This window comes from Protopterus annectens, chromosome 8.part0 (assembly GCF_019279795.1).
Source record: "Protopterus annectens isolate FY-2018-M chromosome 8.part0, PAN1.0, whole genome shotgun sequence".
Taxonomy (NCBI): domain Eukaryota; kingdom Metazoa; phylum Chordata; order Ceratodontiformes; family Protopteridae; genus Protopterus; species Protopterus annectens.
This window is the reverse complement of record NC_056741.1, coordinates 1895427726-1895448471: the sequence shown is the minus strand read 5'-3', so window position 1 is coordinate 1895448471 and position 20746 is coordinate 1895427726. Positions and strand designations below refer to the sequence as shown.

The following is a 20746-nucleotide window of genomic DNA, read 5'->3' as shown; positions in this document are numbered from 1 at the left end:
TACTTGGGCAGGGACATGAAGCACTGGTTGGACAGGGGGTGCTGAAGATTTTAGCTTGCCCAGCTGGTTGAGGTCTGGACCCTATAGCTGTGCCAGTGGGGAGTCTTATTGGGGACCTGGAGAGCAAGGGAGCGACCAGCCTCAAACTGACTGTGATCTCTGTGTGCTCTTATGGAAATTGCATTTTACTGTGTGTATTTGTTATCCTTGCCTCCTATATGAGATGCCCCTCACTGGTGTTACTGGTGAGGACTGAGGCTTTTTAATTGCTGGGCCAGGGCGCGGGCGTCACAGGCGTCACATATTAATTGGTGGCAGTGGTTGAGATATCCACTTCACATATTAATTGGTGGCAGTGGTTGGGATATCCGCACACATTAATTGGTTTGCAGTGGTTGGGATATCCACATCACATATTAAGTATGTGGTGTGGGTAGAGTGAATCCTGTAGCTTATGTACAGTGATCTCTGAAGGTGTTTTGTGCTCTAAATCAGCCATGCAGTGAATACTCAGAGTTCAAATCACAATTGTTTTATTTCTTTTGCTAGCTTAATTAGTTAGGGTGAGCAGGCAGCATGTCAGCAGAGCAGTATGGAAAGCTGACAAGGAGCCAGCTGGCGGAGAAGTGCCAGGCTATTGGACTGGTGCATGGAAACCTGACTAAGGCAGACCTGATTGCAGCCTTAGTTACAGCTTCATCTGAAAACAGCAACCAGGAGGACAGTCAGATAGACAGTGGAGGTATAATACCCTCAGAGAATGGACAGCTCAACCTTTCTGCAGAGGACTTAAAAATCCATCTTGGAGCTAAAGAGACTTTGCTTGGAGGCCAGGCATGTGGAAATAGAAGCAACTGAGGTGTCTAGAGTGAGTCCCTGGGACTGCGACATTTGCAGGCTGAGGAGAATGAGAAACTGCTACGTCTGGAGGCTGTGGGAAAGGAGCGGCAGCAGGAGAAGGAGATGCTGACTCTTCTCCAGAGTCATGGATGTAATGGGGAAGGGAGTAACTGGACCCCAGAAGCACAACAGGTCAGTAAATTTCTTCCGCAGTTTAAATAGGAGGGATAATTTTGATAGTTTAATTCATATCTCTGAGACGGTATGCAAACAGTATGGTGTTGACCAAAGGCTCTGGATACGGTTCCTGACCCCCTTACTCCATGGTAAAGCTGTAACTGTTTTGCCAAAAATGTCCGACGTTGCATGTTTTGATTATACTGCAGTTAAAAAGCATTTGTTAGAATTGTTTAAGCTAACACCTGAAACGTATAGGAAAAAGTTTCATGGGCATAGATGCAAGGCAGATGAAAGTGTGTGTGAATATGTTGCTGAACTGAGCACTTATTTCCATAGGTGGGTGAGTGGATGTCAGGTCACCACTTCTGAAGGGCTGGCAGACCTTTTGGTGAGGGAACAAGCCCTTAGGACTTTGCTTGAGGACATGAGGATCTGGTTAGCTGATAGACAATGTGCTACTTCAGATGAGTTGGGGAAGAAGGGAGACCTGTACCTATCAAGCAGGGTAGCCCTCCACAGGAAAGGGACCCCCAGTACTGCTCATGGGTCTAAAGGAACCCTTGGTGGGCAGCACAGACTGCTCCAAAAGAATCTGCCAGTAGCAGGGAAGCCACTAGTCCAGGTACACATCCAGGAGCTAGGGTTAAATGTTTTGAATGCAACCAGTGGGGCCATGTGGTATACAGGTGTCCATGGAGGCAAGGTGGGGAACAAAAGGTGAGGGAGCCAGTAAGTGGGAAAGACAAAATGCCAATAGTAGGTTGTCTTGAGACAACAGGGTTACTGAACTACCATCCTGTATATATCCTGATAGGAAGGATTTGGATGAGGCAGTACCATGTGCTTATGCAGTTACATGCAGTCAGGCTAGGAGACAAGCATGTGGGTCTGGTAGCCTGGGGGTGACCCAGACAAACTGCATACTTGCAGCCAGGACTGCTGAGGTGTTTACGTCAGGGAGGGAGCTACATTGTAGCAGTGCGACTGAATGTGAGCCTCAGCTGCTTGTGGGTACTGATGGTCCCTTGGACAGAGTGACTGCAAAGGTAGAGGTGAGTAGTAGTACCCAGGCTGACAGTAAGGCACCTCTGTCAAGAGGATGCCAGACTTCCTGTGGAAGAGGAGCTGGGAAGGGTTACAAGGAGAGAGTTGAGGCAGGCTCAGCTCTCAGACCCTACATTGCAAGGCCTGAGGCAGGTAGCTAGAGAGGCACCTGATTCTCAAGGAAAGGGGGAATCTGTATACTGGGACATAGGGTTACTATACAGAGAGTGGATCCCTGAGGGAGGGCTAGAAGGTTTGAGAGTACAGCAGTTGGTATTGTCTAGAGCCTACCATCTGCCACTTCTAGCCATAGCCCATGATATTCCCTTTGCAGGTCATATGAGCATAAAACGTACAAAGAGGCATATTATGCAGAATGTCTTTTGGCCTGGAATTTCCAGAGATGTAACAGGGTACTGCAGGACCTGTGAGCAGTGCCCAAAGGTAGGCAAGGCATGAGACAAGGTGAGAGCTCCTTTGATGCCTTTGCCTGTGATTGAGGAGCCATTTCAGAGGGTAGCTATGAATATTGTGGGTCCTCTGAGTACCTCAAGTTCCACAGGGAAAAAGTATATCCTAGTGGTAGTGGACTATGCTACACGATACCCTGAGGCAGTGGCTTTGTCCTCCATTGAGGCAGAGAAGGTGGCAAATGCTTTGTTAGAGATTTTCAGCAGGGTAGGTTTCCCAAACAAAATACTGACAGAGGTGTCAATTTCATGTCAGACCTGCTGGCTTGTCTGTGGAAGGTCCTGTGGGGTGAAGCACATGAAGACCACCCCCTACCATCCCCAGACTAATGGTCTTGAGAGGTTAAACTCTACAATCAAGTCCATGCTACAGGCATTTGCAGATCAGTTTAAGAGGGAGTGGGACAGATATTTGCCCCATCTGTTGTTTGCTTACAGAGAAGTTCCCCAGGAATCCACAGGTTTTTCACCCTTTGAGTTGCTGTGTGGGCATAGGGTGAGGGGACCTCTACATTTAATTTGAGATGAGTAAGAAGGTGAGTATGAGTCTGACAAGGAGTCTGTTGTGGCATATGTCCTAAACCTCAGGACAAGGCTCAGGGAACTCATGGGCTTGGCCCAGGAGAACCTGGCAGAAGCCCTACAACAGAAAAAGGTGTGGTATGACAGGAATGCTTGAGATAGAGAGTATGTTGTGGGGCAGCAGGTAATGGTTCTCATTCCTGTCAGACACAACAAACTGCAAGCAGCTTTGGAGGGACCCTCCAAGGTGGTACGGAAGGTAAGTGATTTTAACTACATGGTGGAACTGCTAGGCAGAAGGCAGGGGCACAAATTGTACCATGTTAATATGATGAAACCTTACCATGATAGGGAGGCCCTTGTGCTGAGCATTTGCAATGGATTGCAGGAGAAGTCTGAGGGAGAGCTGGGGACTGATCTCCTCAGTGAGGCTCGGGCTGACACCTCAGTGGAAGGAGTAGCAATGTCCCAGCAGCTATCTCCTAAGCTGGTTCGAGAAATCCGAGCAGTGTTGCAGGAATTTGGGGACATGTTCACTGGGAAACCAGGGTGCACCCACCTGGGGCAGCACCAGGTGGATACAGGACCCCAAAGGCCTATTAGGCAGGCCCCTTATAGAGTGCCTGTGAGAGTCAAGCATATTCTGAGGGAGGAGGTACAGGAGATGTTGGAACTAGGGGTGATTCAAGAGTCCAACTGTCCCTGGGCCTCCCTAGTGGTGCTGGTGCCAAAGAAGGATGGCAGCACCAGGTTCTGTGTGGACTACAGGAAATTAATTAGTCACACAGAGTCGGATGCTTACCCCATGCCTAGGACAGATGAGGCCCTAGAGCAGCTGGGTGGGGCTAAGTATCTTACAGCCATTGATAGGTTCATAGGTACGTACTAGGCTATCTGCCCGAGGGCATTTATAAGCCTAGCCAGAGTGCGTCTGCTTTCACCGCCCCACTGATTAATTAACTGATCCTCTGTCAAGCAGAGCCAGTTAAGTGATCTCAGGGGTGTATTTTCTGTTACCCATCCACTCGTCATGGTTTCTCTTGAAGAGTGTTAGTGAGGGGTTCTGCCTGATGTAATTTGGAATTTTGTTCCAAAGCACGGGGAGTCTCTGTGACAGGAATCTATCCCTCCAGCATGTTCTGTTTATTGCTGTGGTGAGGTTTAGCTCACTAGAATGCGTGGCTTGCAGTGACTTGGATTTCTTTAGGTGGAGCATGTCCATCAATTCTGAGTTGGACATGGCTTTGTAAGTCAGGCAGAGATCACCTCTGAGTAAACAATATGCCACTGAGTACATCCAGAGTTTTTTCAGTCGGGCTGCATAGGACATATGTTTGAGGCCAGTAATCCTCTTGGTGAGGTACTTTTGTGGTCTTTCCAGCTGTTGGAAGTGTTTTGTGAGGTACATCCCAAATGAGGCATTGTACTCTATGATGGGTCTAATGAGTGATGAGTAGAGGGGCACTATAACTTTTTTATTTCTAAATGCGAACCCTTTAGTAATTAGATGGGTCACGTAGAAGGATTTCCTAACTACTTTGGCAATATGATTGTCTAAGCAAAGATTACTATCGACCTGGGTCCTCAGATCTCTTATTACCTCTTCTGTATTAAAAGGGCTGCCACCTATGTGGTAATTTGTGGGTGTTTTGTTTTTCCCAAACGGAATGACTATGCATTTTTGGCATTTAGCTTGAGGCCATGACTTTGACACCAGGTGTCCGTCTCAGTAAAGCCCTTTTGGAGGATGTCTGTGTCAGCCGGAGAGTCAGTTGTGGCTCCCAGTTTGCAGGCATCGGCAAACTTGGTTAGCCATAGTCCTCCTGTGTTTGCCTGTACTTCTGAGAAGTATATGATGAACAGTAGGGGTCTCAGGACCAAGCCTTGCGGGACACCACTCGTGACTGGTTTAGTGTCTGACCTGGAGCCTACTATTCTTACCGTGTGAGTTCTGTCTGTAAACCAGTTGGCAACCCATCTCGTGACGTAGGGGTTTATGTTCAGGCTGGTGAGTTTTTCTGTAATACCCAAGTGGGGAATGGTGTTGAAAGCCTTGGCGAGGTCAAGGTAGGCTTTGTGAACCACCTTTTCCTCATCTATGGCCTTGGTGACTGTCTTGAAGAAGTCAACCAGGTTTAGTAGGCATGATCTGCCCTTAAAGCCGAACTGGGTCGGGTCAAGTGTTTGGAGGTTCCCAATGTCTTTGTTAATGAGTTCCATGATGATGCGCTCCATAGCCTTGCAGACCAGGCTAGTCAGGCTTATGGGGCGATAGTTACCAGGGTCAGTTGTGGCCCCTTCTTTGTGTAGAAAAATAACCGTTGCTGTGTGCCATTCTATGGGCACGTAGCATGTGTAGAGGCTGAGGTTGAACAGCATGTTTATGTGGGGGCGGGTTAGTTCATTCTGTAGTTCGTGCAAGATGCATCCTGGGACACCATCTGGTCCCTTTGACACTGTGTTTTTGGCTTTTGAAAGGGCTGTTTTCACCTGTGCGTCTGTGACTTTTGGGACACTACACTTTTCCGGTATTGTTGTGAGCCCTTTTGGAGGTGAGGGGGGGGTGAAGTTTGCATTGAATCTCTCTGCCAGGATTATGGCAATATCTGTAGGTTCAGTATATTTTGTGCTATTTTGCACTAGTTCAGTGCATATCTGTGAGTTGCCACTTAGATTCTTAAGATAGCTAAAGAAGGCTTTGTGGTTATCTTTTGAATCCTTGGCTATTTTTTTTCAAAGTTAGCCTTGGATGATTTCATGAGGGACCTTAGTTTCTTACTGATATTGATCAGGGATGTCTTTTCTTCTTGGGATTTGCTTGTTTTCTGAACTAGTTTCCTCCTCCTATTGTATAGCCTGTTTATTGCAGGGGTCCACCAAACTGGTTTCCTTCTCTTACAGGAGTGAGTCTTGGTTTTGCTAGGGATGGCACAATCCATGCATCCTTGTAGGTGCTCATAGAATACATTTGTAAATGCTTCTGCATCTTGGGCAGCATTATCCTTTAGCATGGGGGATGTGAAACTTACCACCTCTGTCTTAAAGTAAGGTGAAGTTTGCTTTAGAAAAGTTTTTTACTGTAGTTTCCTTAGCTGGGGGTGGTGGTGGGGTGTGGACATCCAGAGTGATTAGTTTATGGTCTGATCTAACCAGTGACGGGTTGACGTCTGGTTTGGAACACCTGTCGCCCATGTTGGTGATGACCAGGTCCAATATGTTTTCACCTCTGGTTAGGGGAGTTTACCAGCTGATCTAGGGCATTTGAGTTGATGAAGTCTAGGAAACGCTGGGCCTGGGAGCTTGTACTCGAGTAATTTTCCCAGTGAATGGTAGGGTAATTAAAATCGCCCAATATCAGGGTGTTCGGTAGGACCTTCATGTTTTCCAGTGTCTCCAAAAAGGTGGAGTGGTGCTCCTAGGTCATGGAGGGTTATTTGTAGCAGGTCACAATTTGCATTGCAGATTTGCCCGATGTTAGTTGCACATGGATGATCTCAGAAGTATCATGCTGTGCCACTAACACCCCCTCCTTTTGTGTTTTGGACCGTGTTCTGTGGCCGAAACGTGTGGTATGAGTTGTAACCCAGTAGTGCTGGGGCGCTCTCTGGAGCCTTGATCCAGGTTTCAGTTACTGCACAGATGTCGATGTTCTCCATACTGAGGAGTGCTTCAAGCACATGCATTTTGAGATTTAAACTCCTGGAGTTGAGTAGTATAACCCCTCATTTTTTTGTTCATTGTGCTGTTTACGGTGGTGGGTTTGACTTTTGAGCCTTGCCTAAAAAAGGCACTATGGGGGCAGCAAGAGCCTTGGCCAGTATTCGAAAGCCTAGGGGTGACAGGTGCAAGCCATCTTTTGCGAAGCAATGCGGCTTGTCGAGCATGTCGTCCCATGCTGACAGACACTGGATCCCCTTTGAATGACACCAGAAGCTTAGCCATTTGTTGAGATTGATCATTTTTTTCTTTATACTGAGGTATCATTCTTGGTGAGGGGAGGATGCTACTCAGGGTCAGGGTCATACCAGCCTGGCTACATGATCAGAGAGCTCTTCCATGTCTCTTTTCATGTAGTCTAGGGAGGTACGTCTCAGGTCATTCACACCAACATGAACAATGACAGTCATATTTGTACTTGTTCTGGAGTGACCTGAGTGCTTGTGTTATGTGGCAGATTCTGGCTCCTGACAGGCAGCTAACAGTAACCTTCTGCTTGTCCAGCCTAGTGAGTGGGACATCAGTGTGCCTGACTATAGAGTCACCTATTACTAGTGTGTTAGGTATGTTATTTCACCTTAAGGGCTGAGATTGCGTGGCACACTGATTTTGTGTTTTATGTGTTGTCTGGTTTGTGACGGGAGGTGCAGGTTGTTTGGGGGTCTGCTTTGGAGGTCTCTGATGCTTTTGCAGGTTTTTATTTAGAGCCTCCGAGTATGATTTTGTGTATTTGTGTATTTTTTGCCAGTGCTGTTTTAGTAGGTCTGTGTGTGGCTGGAGGTGTGGTGCAAATGTTAACCTTCTCCTCTTGATGGTCTGTTTCAGTCTTGGGTGGAGACAGCTTAGCTTCCAGTTTGGCTGTATAATTGCATCTCTCGCATATGTTAATGTTTTGTGGTAGGAGGAGAGGGTTGTCTGTGTACATGAGGCAGTTGTAACATTGCCTCAGGATACCCAGATTCACCAGCTGGACTGCAGAGTGCACCTGAAGTTGCCCTTTGGTCATTCCTGAATAGTAGGATGAGCTGCTTAGTCACTTGGTTGGTGAGGGTTGAATAAAGAACCTTGCCCTGCTGGTCAATCAGTGTCAGGGTATATTAGTGCTTGCTATTAGGTCTGAGCAAGTGCTGGGCTGTAAGATGTGTTTGAGTGCTTAGGTTGAGAGTTAAACTAGTTTCAAGGGAAAAACTGAAGAGGAGACTTAGTGGAGCGGGAATAATTTAACCGTAGCTAACCGGCACTGCCTGGTGCGCAAAACCGTGCAAACGTGTTTTTTTATAGTAGGGAAATGAAAGAGATAGAAATTAGGCCAAAATGGCCAATAAACTACTAACTTCTGGGCTGGAACCACTCTGCCAGGGACAGATAGGTTGCTCAAAGCTCCCCTCTCTCACAGGTGATCAGAGAAACTTCCTTCTATCCAACTAAGGTATGGGCAACTCAGAAACTAGTATCACAGCCCTGAATTCGGCCAATAAACTACTAACTTCTGGGCTGGAACCACTCTTCCAGGGACAGATAGGTTGCTCAAAGCTCCCCTCTCTCACAGGTGATCAGAGAAACTTCCTTCTATCCAACTAAGGTATGGGCAACTCAGAAACTAGTATCACAGCCCTGAATTCAGCACTAGCCTAAAAGCTGGACTATACTAGCTTAGAATGGCAGGAAACAAGGAACCTTTTTGTTTTTTTTTTTGTTTTTTTGTCTTTTTGAAAAGATAAGGCAAAAACAGTAAAAAATACACTTAAAACATAAACGACTACAAACGATCAGAAAAGGCTATTGCACTTTAGCGTGTGGCCTACAACAGTTAAACAAAAAACTTTTACAAGTGCAGGCAGTCAAATAAGTACAATATGTGAAAAAAACAAGCTTTTAAATCACAATAAACACTGGAAAGTCTGCTTATGCAGAAAACAGTTAAGTACAGCAAGAAAGTACAGAAAACTGATACTTAATCACTCCAAAGTCTCTCTTCTAAGCTAGAAGGCTTGTATCAGTTTAAGGCTTTCTAGTACTACCCAGTAGGTTAGTTACAGGAAAGATGGGAAACAAGTGCAGATGTCTTTTAAACCAGAAAGTTGAAAGAGACGGACAAACTGTCCAAATGGTCAATAAACTACAATTTCTGGGCCAGAAACCTCTCCTCTCATGGTAGACAGGTTATCTAGTGCTTACCACTCCCACTGATAAGCTAGAAGACTTTCCTCCAACACAGAAAGGCTTGTGGGGCTCAGAAGCTTACCAACAGTCCTGGATACAGCAACTCTGTATCTGGACTAGGCTAGTTACAGGAAAGGTGGGAAACAAGAGCAAGTGTGGCTTTTAAACCAGAACATTGAAAGAGATGGAAAAAAAAAATGCCCAAACGGCCGATAGCTACAATTTCTGGGCCAGGAACCACTCCTTTTGTGGTAGATAGGCTACCTAATGCTTACCACTCCCACTGATAAGCTAGAAGGCTTCCCTCCAACACAGAAAGGTTTGGGGGGCTCAGAAGCTTACAAAGAGTCCTGGATACAGCAAATCTGTACCTGGACTAGACGGTTTACTATTGAAAATGCGAACGGCACTTGGGCGACAGTCGGATAGTCGAACGTATAAGGTCATAAACAAGGATGTCGAAGACAAAATAATCAATCTAGGAACGGTTTTAACATGGGTCGAGTTAGGTGTTCAGTATTATTCCCTACTACAAACATCTTCCCTACCTCGACCCATGTTAAAACCGTTCCTAGATTGATTATTATGTCTTCAACATCCATGTTTATGACCTTATACGTTCGACTATCCGACTGTCGCCCAAGTGCCGTTCGCATTTTCAATAGTAAACCGGACTAGACTAGTTACAGGAAAGGCGGGGAACAAGTACAAATGTAGGCTTTTAAGCCAGCAAGTTGAAAGATGGAAAACTGCCCAAACAGCCAAATGAACTATAATTTCTGGGCCAAAACTCACTCTTCCCATGGAGGATAGGCTACCTAGTGCTTACCACTCCCACTGATAAGCTAGAAGGCTTCCCTCCAACACAGAAAGGCTTGGGGGGCTCAGAAGCTTAAATACAGTCCTGGATACAGCAAATCTGTACCTGGTCTAGACTAGTAACAGGAAAGGCAGGAAACCAGCACTAACACAGGCTTTTAAATCAGAAGGTTGAAAGAGATGGAGAAGCTTCCCAAACGGCCAATAAATTATCATTTCTGAGTCAGAAACCACTCCTCCTGTGGTAGATAGGTTACCTAGTGCTTACCACTCCCACTGATAAGCTAGAAGGCTTCTCTTCAACACAGAGGGGCTTGGGGGGCTCAGAAGCTTACCAACAGTCCTGGGTACAGCATATCTGTACCTGGACTACACTAGTTATAGGAAAGGCATGGACCAAATGCAAAACAGGCTTTTAACCAGAAAGTAGAAAGAGATGGAAAAACTGCCCAAATGGCCAATGAACTACAATTTCAGGGCTAAAACCCAATCTTCCCATGGTAGATAGGCTACCTAGTGCTTACCACTCCCACTGATAAGCTAGAAGGCTTCCCTCCAACAAAGAAAGGCTTGGGGGGCTCAGAAGCTTACCAACAGTCCTGGATACAGCAAGTCTGTATCTGGACTTGACTAGTTACAGGAAAGGATCTTACCAAGGGTTACTGGCAGGTGCCCCTGACTCCCAGTGCTAGAGAGAAGTTGGCCTTTGTGACTCCTTTTGGCTTTGAGTTCACAAAGATGCCCTTTGGGATGAAGAATGCCCCAGCGACTTTCCAGAGGCTTTTAGATCATATCCTAGCTGGAGGGTTTGCCCTTGCTTACCTATATGATATTGCCATCTACAGCCATTCCTGGCCAGAGCACCTTCAGCATGTCGAGAAGGTGCTGGGCAGACTACAGAGGGCTGGGTTGATCATTAAGCCGAGCAAATATCAGGTGGGTATGGCAGAGGTCTCCTACCTAGGACATAGAGTGGAGAGTTGTAGGATAAGGCCAGAACCTGCTGAAGTGCAAGCCATTAATTCATGGCCTGCACCTGTTACCAAAAAGCAGGTGAAGGCATTTTTAGGGACAGCAGGGTACTAAAGAAAGTTTGTCCCCAGTTATAGTACCATAGCTGCTCCCCTCACAGACCTGACCAGGAAGAACAGGCCAGATAAGGTAGTGTGGACCCCAGCATGTGAGCAGGCGTTCTGTTAGCTTAAAGAAGCTTTGGGACGACCCTCTGTGTTAGCCAGTCCAGATTATAGCAAAGAATTTGTTGTGCAGGTGGATGCTTTGAACCATGGGGAGGGGGCTGTACTTAGCCAGATTTCTTCAGAGGGAGAAGAGCACCCAGTGGTTTATCTCAGTCATAGGCTCCAACCCAGGGAGGAATGGTATGCAGCTGTAGAAAAGGAATGTCTAGTCGTAGTGTGGGCACTGCAGAAACGTCAGCCTTATCTGTATGGAAGGAAATTCACTGTTATGACAGATCACACCCCCCTAACATGGTTAAACAGAGCCAGCCAGCAAAATGCCAAGTTGCTACGATGGAGCCTAGGGTTGCAAGCATGTGATATGTCAGTGCAGCACTGCAGTGGGAGTAGCAATGCCAATGCAGATGGGCTCTCAAGACATGGAGTGGGGTAGGTATACTCAGACCTGGCCCTCTCAAGCAGCGTTTCTCAAGGGTCACTTGAAAAACTAGCTTGAGTTCCCCGGGGGGGGGTATGTGAAGAGTGGGTAAAGATATATGAAGGCTGCCAGCCTAGCCAGATAGAATTTTGTAGATAATTCTGTCATTTGTAAATATGAATGTAAGACACAGGCCTGTTGTCTTAAATGGAAAAAACTGCTCTTAGACGTGGAACTGAAAAAAATGAAACCGTGCTCTCTACTGACCAAAATAAAGCATGTTGTGACCCTTTGATGTAGACAGTGGTGCCAAAGGGTCTAGATGAAGGAATTCTTGCTATTGTTTTAACCAATAGTTAAATTGCTAGATTTAAACATGCAAATGCATTTTTATTGCTCTGCTTACTGACCAGCTGCAAGATAACAAAAGGAGATGTTAAGAATGTAAATGCAGTTTCTGTTAGCCTGGGAACCCAGTGAAGTGTTAAGAATGATGTAATATATAGCCTGGGAACTACAGGAAGTGTGAAGAATGATGTAATGTGAATCAGAACTGCAATTTCAATTTAAAGAGAGAGAACCAGAGATTAAGCATTTTTGTCTTGACCATCCAACTCATCAGCACTCTGCCTGTTTTCTTATGTTAGTTTATCTTAGACTTGTATTTTCTCTTAGAAATAGCTAAGAACTAGAAAGATTAGACTGTGTTTTTCTGTGATGTCAGAACTGTACTACTGAATTATTTTAAGCATTTCTCTGTGATCTCTGAACTCTTGACTAGCACTGTGTAGTAAGAAGTATTGTCTTGTGTTTTTATTATTTATTATTAAATATTTTAAAACCTTTCAACTGTGGCTGTTTTGTGTGCAGATAATTTAAGCTCTAGAGTGCATTGCATATTTATAGTGAGTACTGTACCAAGTCACTCTAATAAATCTTGAATAATTACTTATACTACCAATAGGATAATAATATTGCACAGTAATAATTGGACACTCTTTTAAGGGCCTTTGAGTAGCTGATAAATATTAGCTGGGTGGTGGCAGTGATTTCTACCATATAGTCTGGGTAAAAGGGGCACAGCTGGAGAACCTGTGCCAGCCTTCCCCAGGAGTGTCTGTGTGGTTATATAAACTCATCTCAAAGTGTGTGTGTCAGCTACTTGGGCAGGGGCATGAAGCACTAGTTGGACAGAGGGTTCTGGAGATTTTAGTTTGCCCAGCTGTCTGAGATCTGGACCCTAAAGCTGTGCCAGTGGGGAGTCTTATTGGAGACCTGGAGAGCAAGGGAGCGACCAGCCCCAGACTGACTGTGATCTGTGTGTGCTCTTAAGGGAAATTGCACGTTACTATGTGTATTTCTTATCCTTTCCTCTTATATGAGATGCCCCTCACTGGTGTTAGTGGTGTGGATTGAGGCTCTTTGATTGCTGGGCTAGGGCACGGGCGTCACATACACATACAAATATGTGCGCGCACACACATTTGTAAAGTCCTCATGTTTGGTATAGACTGATCATTTTCATTAACAGAATCTGCTGATCAGAAAAAGCTGGTTCCCAGTGCAGTACATAGTTTGTTAAACACTGCCGAGAGTCTTAGGGTAAATTTACAGTTTAAACTGTAAAAAAGCATAAAGTCCTAACTGTACTCCTTGACACTTATGCACGGTTTAAATTGACTTGACAAAAATATAAGAATAATAGCCAAAAGCTTTTTTTTTCAGGATGACAAAGACCTGGTGCCCGAGTTCGTAAATTCTGAAGGGTTAACATGCTTGATCAAAGTTGGAACAGAGGCGGATCATAATTATCAAAATTACATCCTAAGAGGTTTGTACTACCATCTCTTAATGTTAAGACATGAGGAGTGTTTAATACCGATGTAACAGTTGATTATTTTGGTTAATTATTTAGAAGTGTAGTAGTAGTAGTAGTAGTAGTGAGCCCCACTAGGCACAATTTAATTTTTCAGGGGTAATCCTCAAGTGGTTTAAGTGTCTTCCTAGACATTCCATGCAACATGTAAGTGGAAGTGAAGGAATTTAACCCAAGACTATAGAATGACACTTTTAGCCTTGACCCAAATGTTAGCAAGCAGATGACTTTGATCTCAGCACTGAAACAGGTGCCAAGAACTTTTAGGATTACATTGTTAGAGAGGCAAGATATTTGTCCTTAGCTGACCAGCTGACTCAGACTCTTCCAGTGTTTGAAAATGTACAGATTCATTTGATGTGGGATAGAAAAGAAATTGTTAAAATTTTATGAAGATTATTTTATACTACTACTACTTACTGTACATCGTACGGCTGTGAATACAATTAGTTAAAAGAAGATTTTATTGCATAACCTAAGCATAGTTAAGAAATTGTACATTTAAAGGAACAGAAAATTCCCACCGTTAATGTGGCCAGGTTGATAAGACTGGAAAGTCTACAGATATTATATTATACCTGTAGTTAAGAAGCACTTAAACTTGAACCAGGAAGAACTGCTAAGTGACCATCCATGGTCATCAGAGGGATCATTACTTGCAAGATCATTCATAAGGCGTGAAAATTAGCTGCAGGCGACATCTGTTAATTTGGCATGACTTCAACAGAGTGAAATGGGTCTCCTCCTCATGCTGAGGATCCTAGCAGATTACTTATTAGAAAGGAGAATGCAGTCCATAACATTTCAGTGCCTTATCTCCACAGAATTGTCACCAGTCTGTCCATTGGTTTTATCCACTTGGCTTAGTGTAGTAAGTACTCAGAATGGGAATTTTTCTGTCCTTTGACTAATATTGTTTAATATGCCACTTTCAAATTTGGTCTTTTGATGCTATGATTTTCAAGATCTTTCTAAAATGGAGGACATTCCTGTATAAAATCACTTACAAGTGTGCTTAAAGGTGACTGAGTTTGCCAAATTACTGTCACATTCACTGGCTTTTCTGCTTCCATCAGAACCACAGGATATCATATTGTGAGCATTTTCTCTGTTTATTAATAAAACTTTGTTTCATGTAATGAATATTGCAGCATTTCTTACATATAAAAAAGCTTCTTGAGTTAGGCCAAAGGATAGACATTCCTTCTCTCACAGGAGTGCTTTCTTCTAGTGGATCTGATATGCATAAACCAAGTGTTGGCATAAGATAGATAAGCCTAAAATTTACTGTTGAAGGATTCCATGGGCACAAAGAAATGAAACCTTAGTGAACCCTAGCAGCAGTCATTCTGTTATTAGGCAGCCTTGTCTCTTCTATCCCTTCAACCACTTGTGTCTTTTTTCCTCCACTCCACTGACTGTTTTGCTGTCTTACAGAGGCTATCAGTAGGACAGCAGGCCCACAGCCAAGCCAGGGGTCAGTTCAAGTTCTTGCTGTATCACAATCAGAACCAGGCTCCCACATATCCACAGAGAACCAGTCCAAAGTGTGCTTTAATGGGGAATGCTGTCCTTCCCTTGATACTGCCACCTTTTTCTTTCAAAGCCCAGTAACACTGGGAAGCTGACAGTGGTTTGGGCTGTATATATAAAATGTAAGTTGACCAAGAATATGTCCTTATACCTCAAGGGACAAATTCTTATCCAGGAGATGTATACCCCCCCCCCAAATGCTTGCTCTGGCCCCAGCCATTTTTGATGATTGTGTTAATAAGTAAGTAGGAACATGTTTCAGAATCCTCACCACGTTTACAGCTTTTCCGACTGACAGGAAAAGAGCACTTTCCCCTGAGCCTTTGTACAATTCAGACCTCAAAAAAGTGTATGGCCTTGACCGGTTTGGTTAACTCTGTTCTCTCCTGGGATAAAGTTCAGATGAGGAACCATCACCTGGGGTCTCCTGCTGAAGATGTCTCCAATGGAGAGACCTTGTGATGCAACAGAATTATCTGACATCTGAATATTGAGAAGCACAAGTGGATGGACATTTCTCCAGTCTTCCCAGTAAATGAAGACCCCTTTGATAATGCTTCAGTGATCTGTGCTCAAAGACACTAGCTGTGGAAATCAAAATAACTCTGTAAGAGCCCTATTGAAAACATTATGGTGATTTTACAGGAAGTCACTGGGATGTCCAAATTGTTGCCATGTAAATGCTTTCTTAGTGATAAAATAAGTCATATCTTTTTACTGACTCAGGAAGAGGTATATGCTTTCTTCATCTTTCCAATAAGGGCTATAAACTGTCAAATCATATGCTTTGATATCAAGACGCTATGTGTGGACACATGAAGTACATGATGGACTTGACAGAGTCCTGATGCAAAGACATGGTTGGTTCCCTCTGCTGTCAGTCATGTGGCTTTGATACAAGATTGGCAGTTCAGTGCAAGTTCATTTAACTGTTCACTTATCCCTGGGCACGGTTCTGCTTCTTATGCACAGTGTCGACATTTCACAAGTTTCTGGTAGTCCTTTTGTATTTAGTTTAGGGCACTGTTGTTCATGGGGGTGGGGGTCATCATTAACTTGGTAACCATTTAACAGGAGACTGCTGTAAAATATGATAAATGCCCTTTCTGGCAAGGGCTGTTTAATTACTCCATTTGAACTTTTGTGTCCAGTATGGTTCATTATGGTGTATCGACTCCATCTAGACTGTCGCAGACAAGGCTTTCACAACTTCATAATTACTTACCTAGGCTATTGCTGTCACAACTTCATAAGTACTTACCTAGGCTATTGTTCTAGGGGGTCTTAAGCCTAGCCTTACATTACCATGGTAGTTTTTATTCATTGTATTTTGCTTACAAATAACAGATAAGGACAGGTTGGGGCATTTACATGATGTTCATAGTGTTACACTGCTGTAGTCATTGCACTTGGGTTATCCTGCCGTCAGGCGGTCCCTCAGTCGGCCAGAGTTCCAAAGTCTTGGTCTGGCTTCGGTTGCTGTCGCTTCTTCCCTGACATCAGTGCGCCAGGGTTATACAAGATGCAGCCGACGCCATTTTCTTCAGTCTTTCTTGCCGCGAGGTGCCCGAAGCAAAAGCAGTTCGCAAGTGCCAGTCGGCCGACTCCTGAGATTTTCATTCCGAATCCAGAACCGAAGTCTTCTACAAAGCTAAGTACCCCGTTGGGGAAACTTTTTCTTGCCTCAGACCGATGTCAGTAAAAGTTAATAATTGTATTTCTTGTGGGAAAATACCTCATAAGGATTTCCATTCTTATTGTATCCCATGCCTAGGCCCAGACCACGACGTCACAGGTTGTCGGTTTTGTGCTAGGTTTAACAAGCGCACTATTAAATGTCCGTTTGATTTTTCCCGACATTATTTTGGCAGAAAATTCAATTACACCATGCCATCAGAACAACCGACAACTGGGATACACAAAAAGTGCAAAGACAAGGACAGGCATCCGAGGCCCAAAACTGACGACAAAGCCCCTTCTAGGCCAGTTGCCGGTTCTCCGGTTTTCAGTGAGGCGCCTTCACAGCCCCTGACGACCGCTTCTTTGGAACCACAGGCCGCCTCTGACTCCCACGTGGAGATGGCTGGGCCTTCAGATACACCAGATTTACAGCCTACTGAGACTAACCCTTCAGAGGGATCCGGAGCAGCTGAACAACCCTCAGCTTCAGAGGGTGTTTTCAGACCTACTCAGCTAACCACTAAATCTTCTGCTAAGTCTAAAACCCCTTTAAAAACAAAGAAACCACTTCAACATTCACCAGGACAGGCCTCCATGCCTAAGAAAAAGATGCTGAAAATGGCCGAAAACTTAATTACTCTGATCAGGGGGTCCCACCCTCCTCCTGATAAAAGGCCTAGACAGGATGCAGACTATGACTCATCCGACCAGGTGTCTATCTCTTCAGATTCATCCTCAGACCAAGGATACTCTTTACTCCCTTATGAGGATTCTGATGCTGAGGAATCAATTCCTTCAGCCTCTCCACCAGAGGACTACTCCTTTGGGGAAACCTTACATACCATGAGGGAGCATTTCCATTGGGAGGGTCAGGATTATTCAGAATCCAAGAAAAGGCTCAGAGATTTTCTTTTATTACCTCAACACAGACCCCTTGCTATCCCGCCAGTGTTAGATATTGTGGATGATGTGTATTCTGAATCAAGTTTAAATCCTGATTCTTTACCTCCTGCTCCAGTTAAGCCAGACAGATACTACAGAGTCCCTGACTCTCACAAATTTCTTTATAAAAGCCCTGTTGCTGACCCTGAAACTATTTCCCAGGGTCCCAAAGGGGTAAAGGCCTCTACAGCAAAAAATCCAGTTCCCTCTGACAGAGATCCCAGAGCATTAGACAGATGGGGGAAGAAAGTATATACATCTGCAACTTTAGCAATGAGGGCCTTAAATTTCCAGTTTCACATGCTTAAATATCAGCAATATTTGATGTCTCAGTTGAAACAAAAAATGCTTCCAAATTCAGATCTTCCTAACTATAAGGAAATGCAGGATTTATTGCATGCAGCTGAACAAGTGGGAAAACATACTTTACAATGTGGTTTTGATTCATTAGAGGTCTCCTGTAGAGCAGCAGTTACAGGGTCTGTCATTCAAAGACCTGCTTGGTTAAAAGAACATACGTTACCAGATCATGTTAAAGCAAAACTATTGGATGCACCTTTGCAGCAGGATGTGTTATTTGGAGTTAAGGCAGAAGAGGTATTAAAGAAAATGGAGGATAAGGCAAAATCTATGCAAACGGTGAAGGATTTCTTACAGGTTCAGCCTCCTCGATTTAGCAGAAATTGGCCAACAAAAAATTGGTCCTTTCCAGTTACAGACAGACCTCAAAGGGGCAGATACAGACGTCCAAGAGGCAGAGGTCAGCCACAAGGTTCTTACAGGCCTCGACAATGGGGTGCTTCAACCCACAAAGAAGGGGAAGACAGGCCTCAACCCTCAACCTTATAAAAACAGTCCCAATGACTTCCCACTACAGCTGCCAAGCACTTCTCTCTTGGCAGCCCCCTTGGGGGGAAAACTAGCGCTTTTCTTTCACAATTAGCATATGATCACCAAAGACAAATGGATTCTCAGTATTGTATCTCAAGGTTACAGGTTCCACTTTCACACTCTGCCAAGGTTAAAAGGAATGCCAAATCTGCTACCAAATCAATGGGCAGAGGCTCAAAGACAAATTACAGCACTCATGGACATGAGAACTATTCAAAAGGTACCAACACAGGAGCAAGGACAAGGATTTTACTCAAGACTCTTTCTGGTTCCCAGAAAGGACAAAGCCTGGAGGTCCATTCTGGATCTTTCTTCTCTAAATACTTACCTGGATGTTCCAAATTCAAAATGTTGACACTACAGCAGCTTCTTCCCATGCTGGGCAAGAAAGCTTGGCTCATAACTTTGGACCTCAAGGAAGCATACCTGCATGTCCCTATCAGACAAAATTGCAGAAGATACCTCAGATTCTTAGCTGGTTCAATGCATTACCAATTCTCTGCACTGCCCTTTGGCTTATCTACTGTGCCCAGGGTCTTTACAAAATGCCTGGCACCAGTAATTGCATTTTGCAGACAAAAAGGAATTCAAATTTACCCATACTTGGACGACTGCCTTATTCAAGCAGAGAGCAAAGACATTCTTCTAAAGCATCTGGCGTTTGTAAAAAGATTGCTAATTTGCCTAGGGTACACAGTAAACGAAAAGAAGTCAAAACTAGTGCCCTCACAAGAGATAATATTCCTGTGTGCCATCTTAAATACAACGGCCCAGATGGCTTATCTCACGCCAGACAAGCAAGGACAACTGTCTCAATATTTCCAATTGATGGCAACAAAAACCCAACTCCCTGCAAGAAAAATTCTGCAGTCCTTGGGGTACATGGCATCTTGCATACTTCTAATTCCATATGCCAGACTGCATATGAGGACACTACAATGGTACCTAAAGAATGTCTGGTCTCAACACTGTCACAGTTTGGAAACAGTAATACCACTTATTCCTTGCCTTCAACAGGAGTTTCGATGGTGGGCTCAAGCCTGTCACCTCAACAAGGGACAGCCTTTCACTCAACCCACAGCCAGGCAAACACTGACAACAAATGCTTTGGATTACGCCTGGGGAGAACACATGGCAGGAAAATGTATTCAGGGCAAGTGGCCCGCAGATCAAAGGCATCTTCACATCAATCAAAAAGAGATGCTAGCTGTACAAAATGCCCTTACAGCTTTCAAGGACCTTCTGCATTCAGCACAACTACTACTAAAGGCAGACAACACCACAGTTTTGTGGTACATAAACAAGCAAGGGGGCACTCATTCATATCCCCTCTGCAGACAAGCCATGACCTTGTGGAACACAGCTCTAACCTATTAAGTTCATCTGCAAGCGCAATTCCTGCCAGGAGAGAAAAACACTCTGACAGACGACTTAAGCAGGAACATCATGGATCCACACGAGTGGAAATTACATCCACAAATATTCAGAATGATAACACAAAAATGGTGGAGCCCGGACATAGATCTGTTTGCATCCCCTATGAATATCCAGCTACAGAAATTCTGCACAAGGACTTACCACCCACAAGCATGGAAAGTGGATGCCCTCTCATTCAGGTGGAAAAACCTACAAGTATATGCTTTCCCACCACTACCTCCCCTTTCAAAGGTACTCCTAAAAGCCAGACAAGAAAAGCCAAAGATGATCCTGATTGCCCCAGACTGGCCACGCCAGCACTGGTACCTAATCTTAAAGAACTTAGCACAAGGTCCACCATGGATTTTGCCTCAAAACCCACATCTTCTGACTCAGCAAAACAATCAGATACTTCACAGCCAGCTCAAGACCTTAAACCTGGCTGCATGGCAGATTCCTTAGTCAAGCAAGCAATGCCTCTCTCCAAAGCTGTTATGGATGTCATTCTGGAGGCCAGAAGGCCTAGCACCAGGAAAGCCTATTCAGATAAATGGAAGAGATTCTGTGCCTGAAACCAGGCTCACAGCCTTGACCCTGTTGTCCCAAATATTCCTCAGATACTACAATACTTAACTGAGATGCTGGACAAAGGCCTCTCCTTTTCATCCATTAAGATCCATGCCTCTGCCATCGCTGCTCATTACAACACAGACCCACCAATTTTTTTCTAATCCTTTGCTAAAACAGTACCTCAGAGGGGCTATAAACATAAGACTGCCCCGTAGAGCACCAACTCCAGCTTGGGACCTCAACTTCGTCTTGGAAAAATTAACTTTACCTCCTTTTGAGCCAGCTAACTCAGCAGACTTAAAATATGTCTCTTGGAAAACTGCTCTGCTCCTGGCAATAACCTCAGCACGAAGAGTTTCAGAATTACAGGCACTAATGGCAGTGGAACCTTTCATCATTTTCCACCAAGACAGGGTGTCTTTACGAACAAACCCTACTTTTATGCCAAAGGTGGTATCAAGTGTGG

The 20746-nt window shown here is 44.5% G+C and overlaps 1 protein-coding gene across 8 annotated transcripts in view; it reads left to right on the top strand.

The window, feature by feature from the left end:
* FHOD1 (formin homology 2 domain containing 1) overlaps window positions 1–20746 on the top strand; it is a 1546190-nt gene that overhangs the window by 925972 nt on the left and 599472 nt on the right. For all 8 annotated transcript variants that reach the window (XM_044081394.1, XM_044081392.1, XM_044081391.1 and 5 more), the window contains exon 5: window positions 13098–13203. In XM_044081394.1, coding sequence (XP_043937329.1) covers window positions 13098–13203 — 106 coding nt within the window. The remainder of the gene's footprint in view (window positions 1–13097; window positions 13204–20746) is intronic.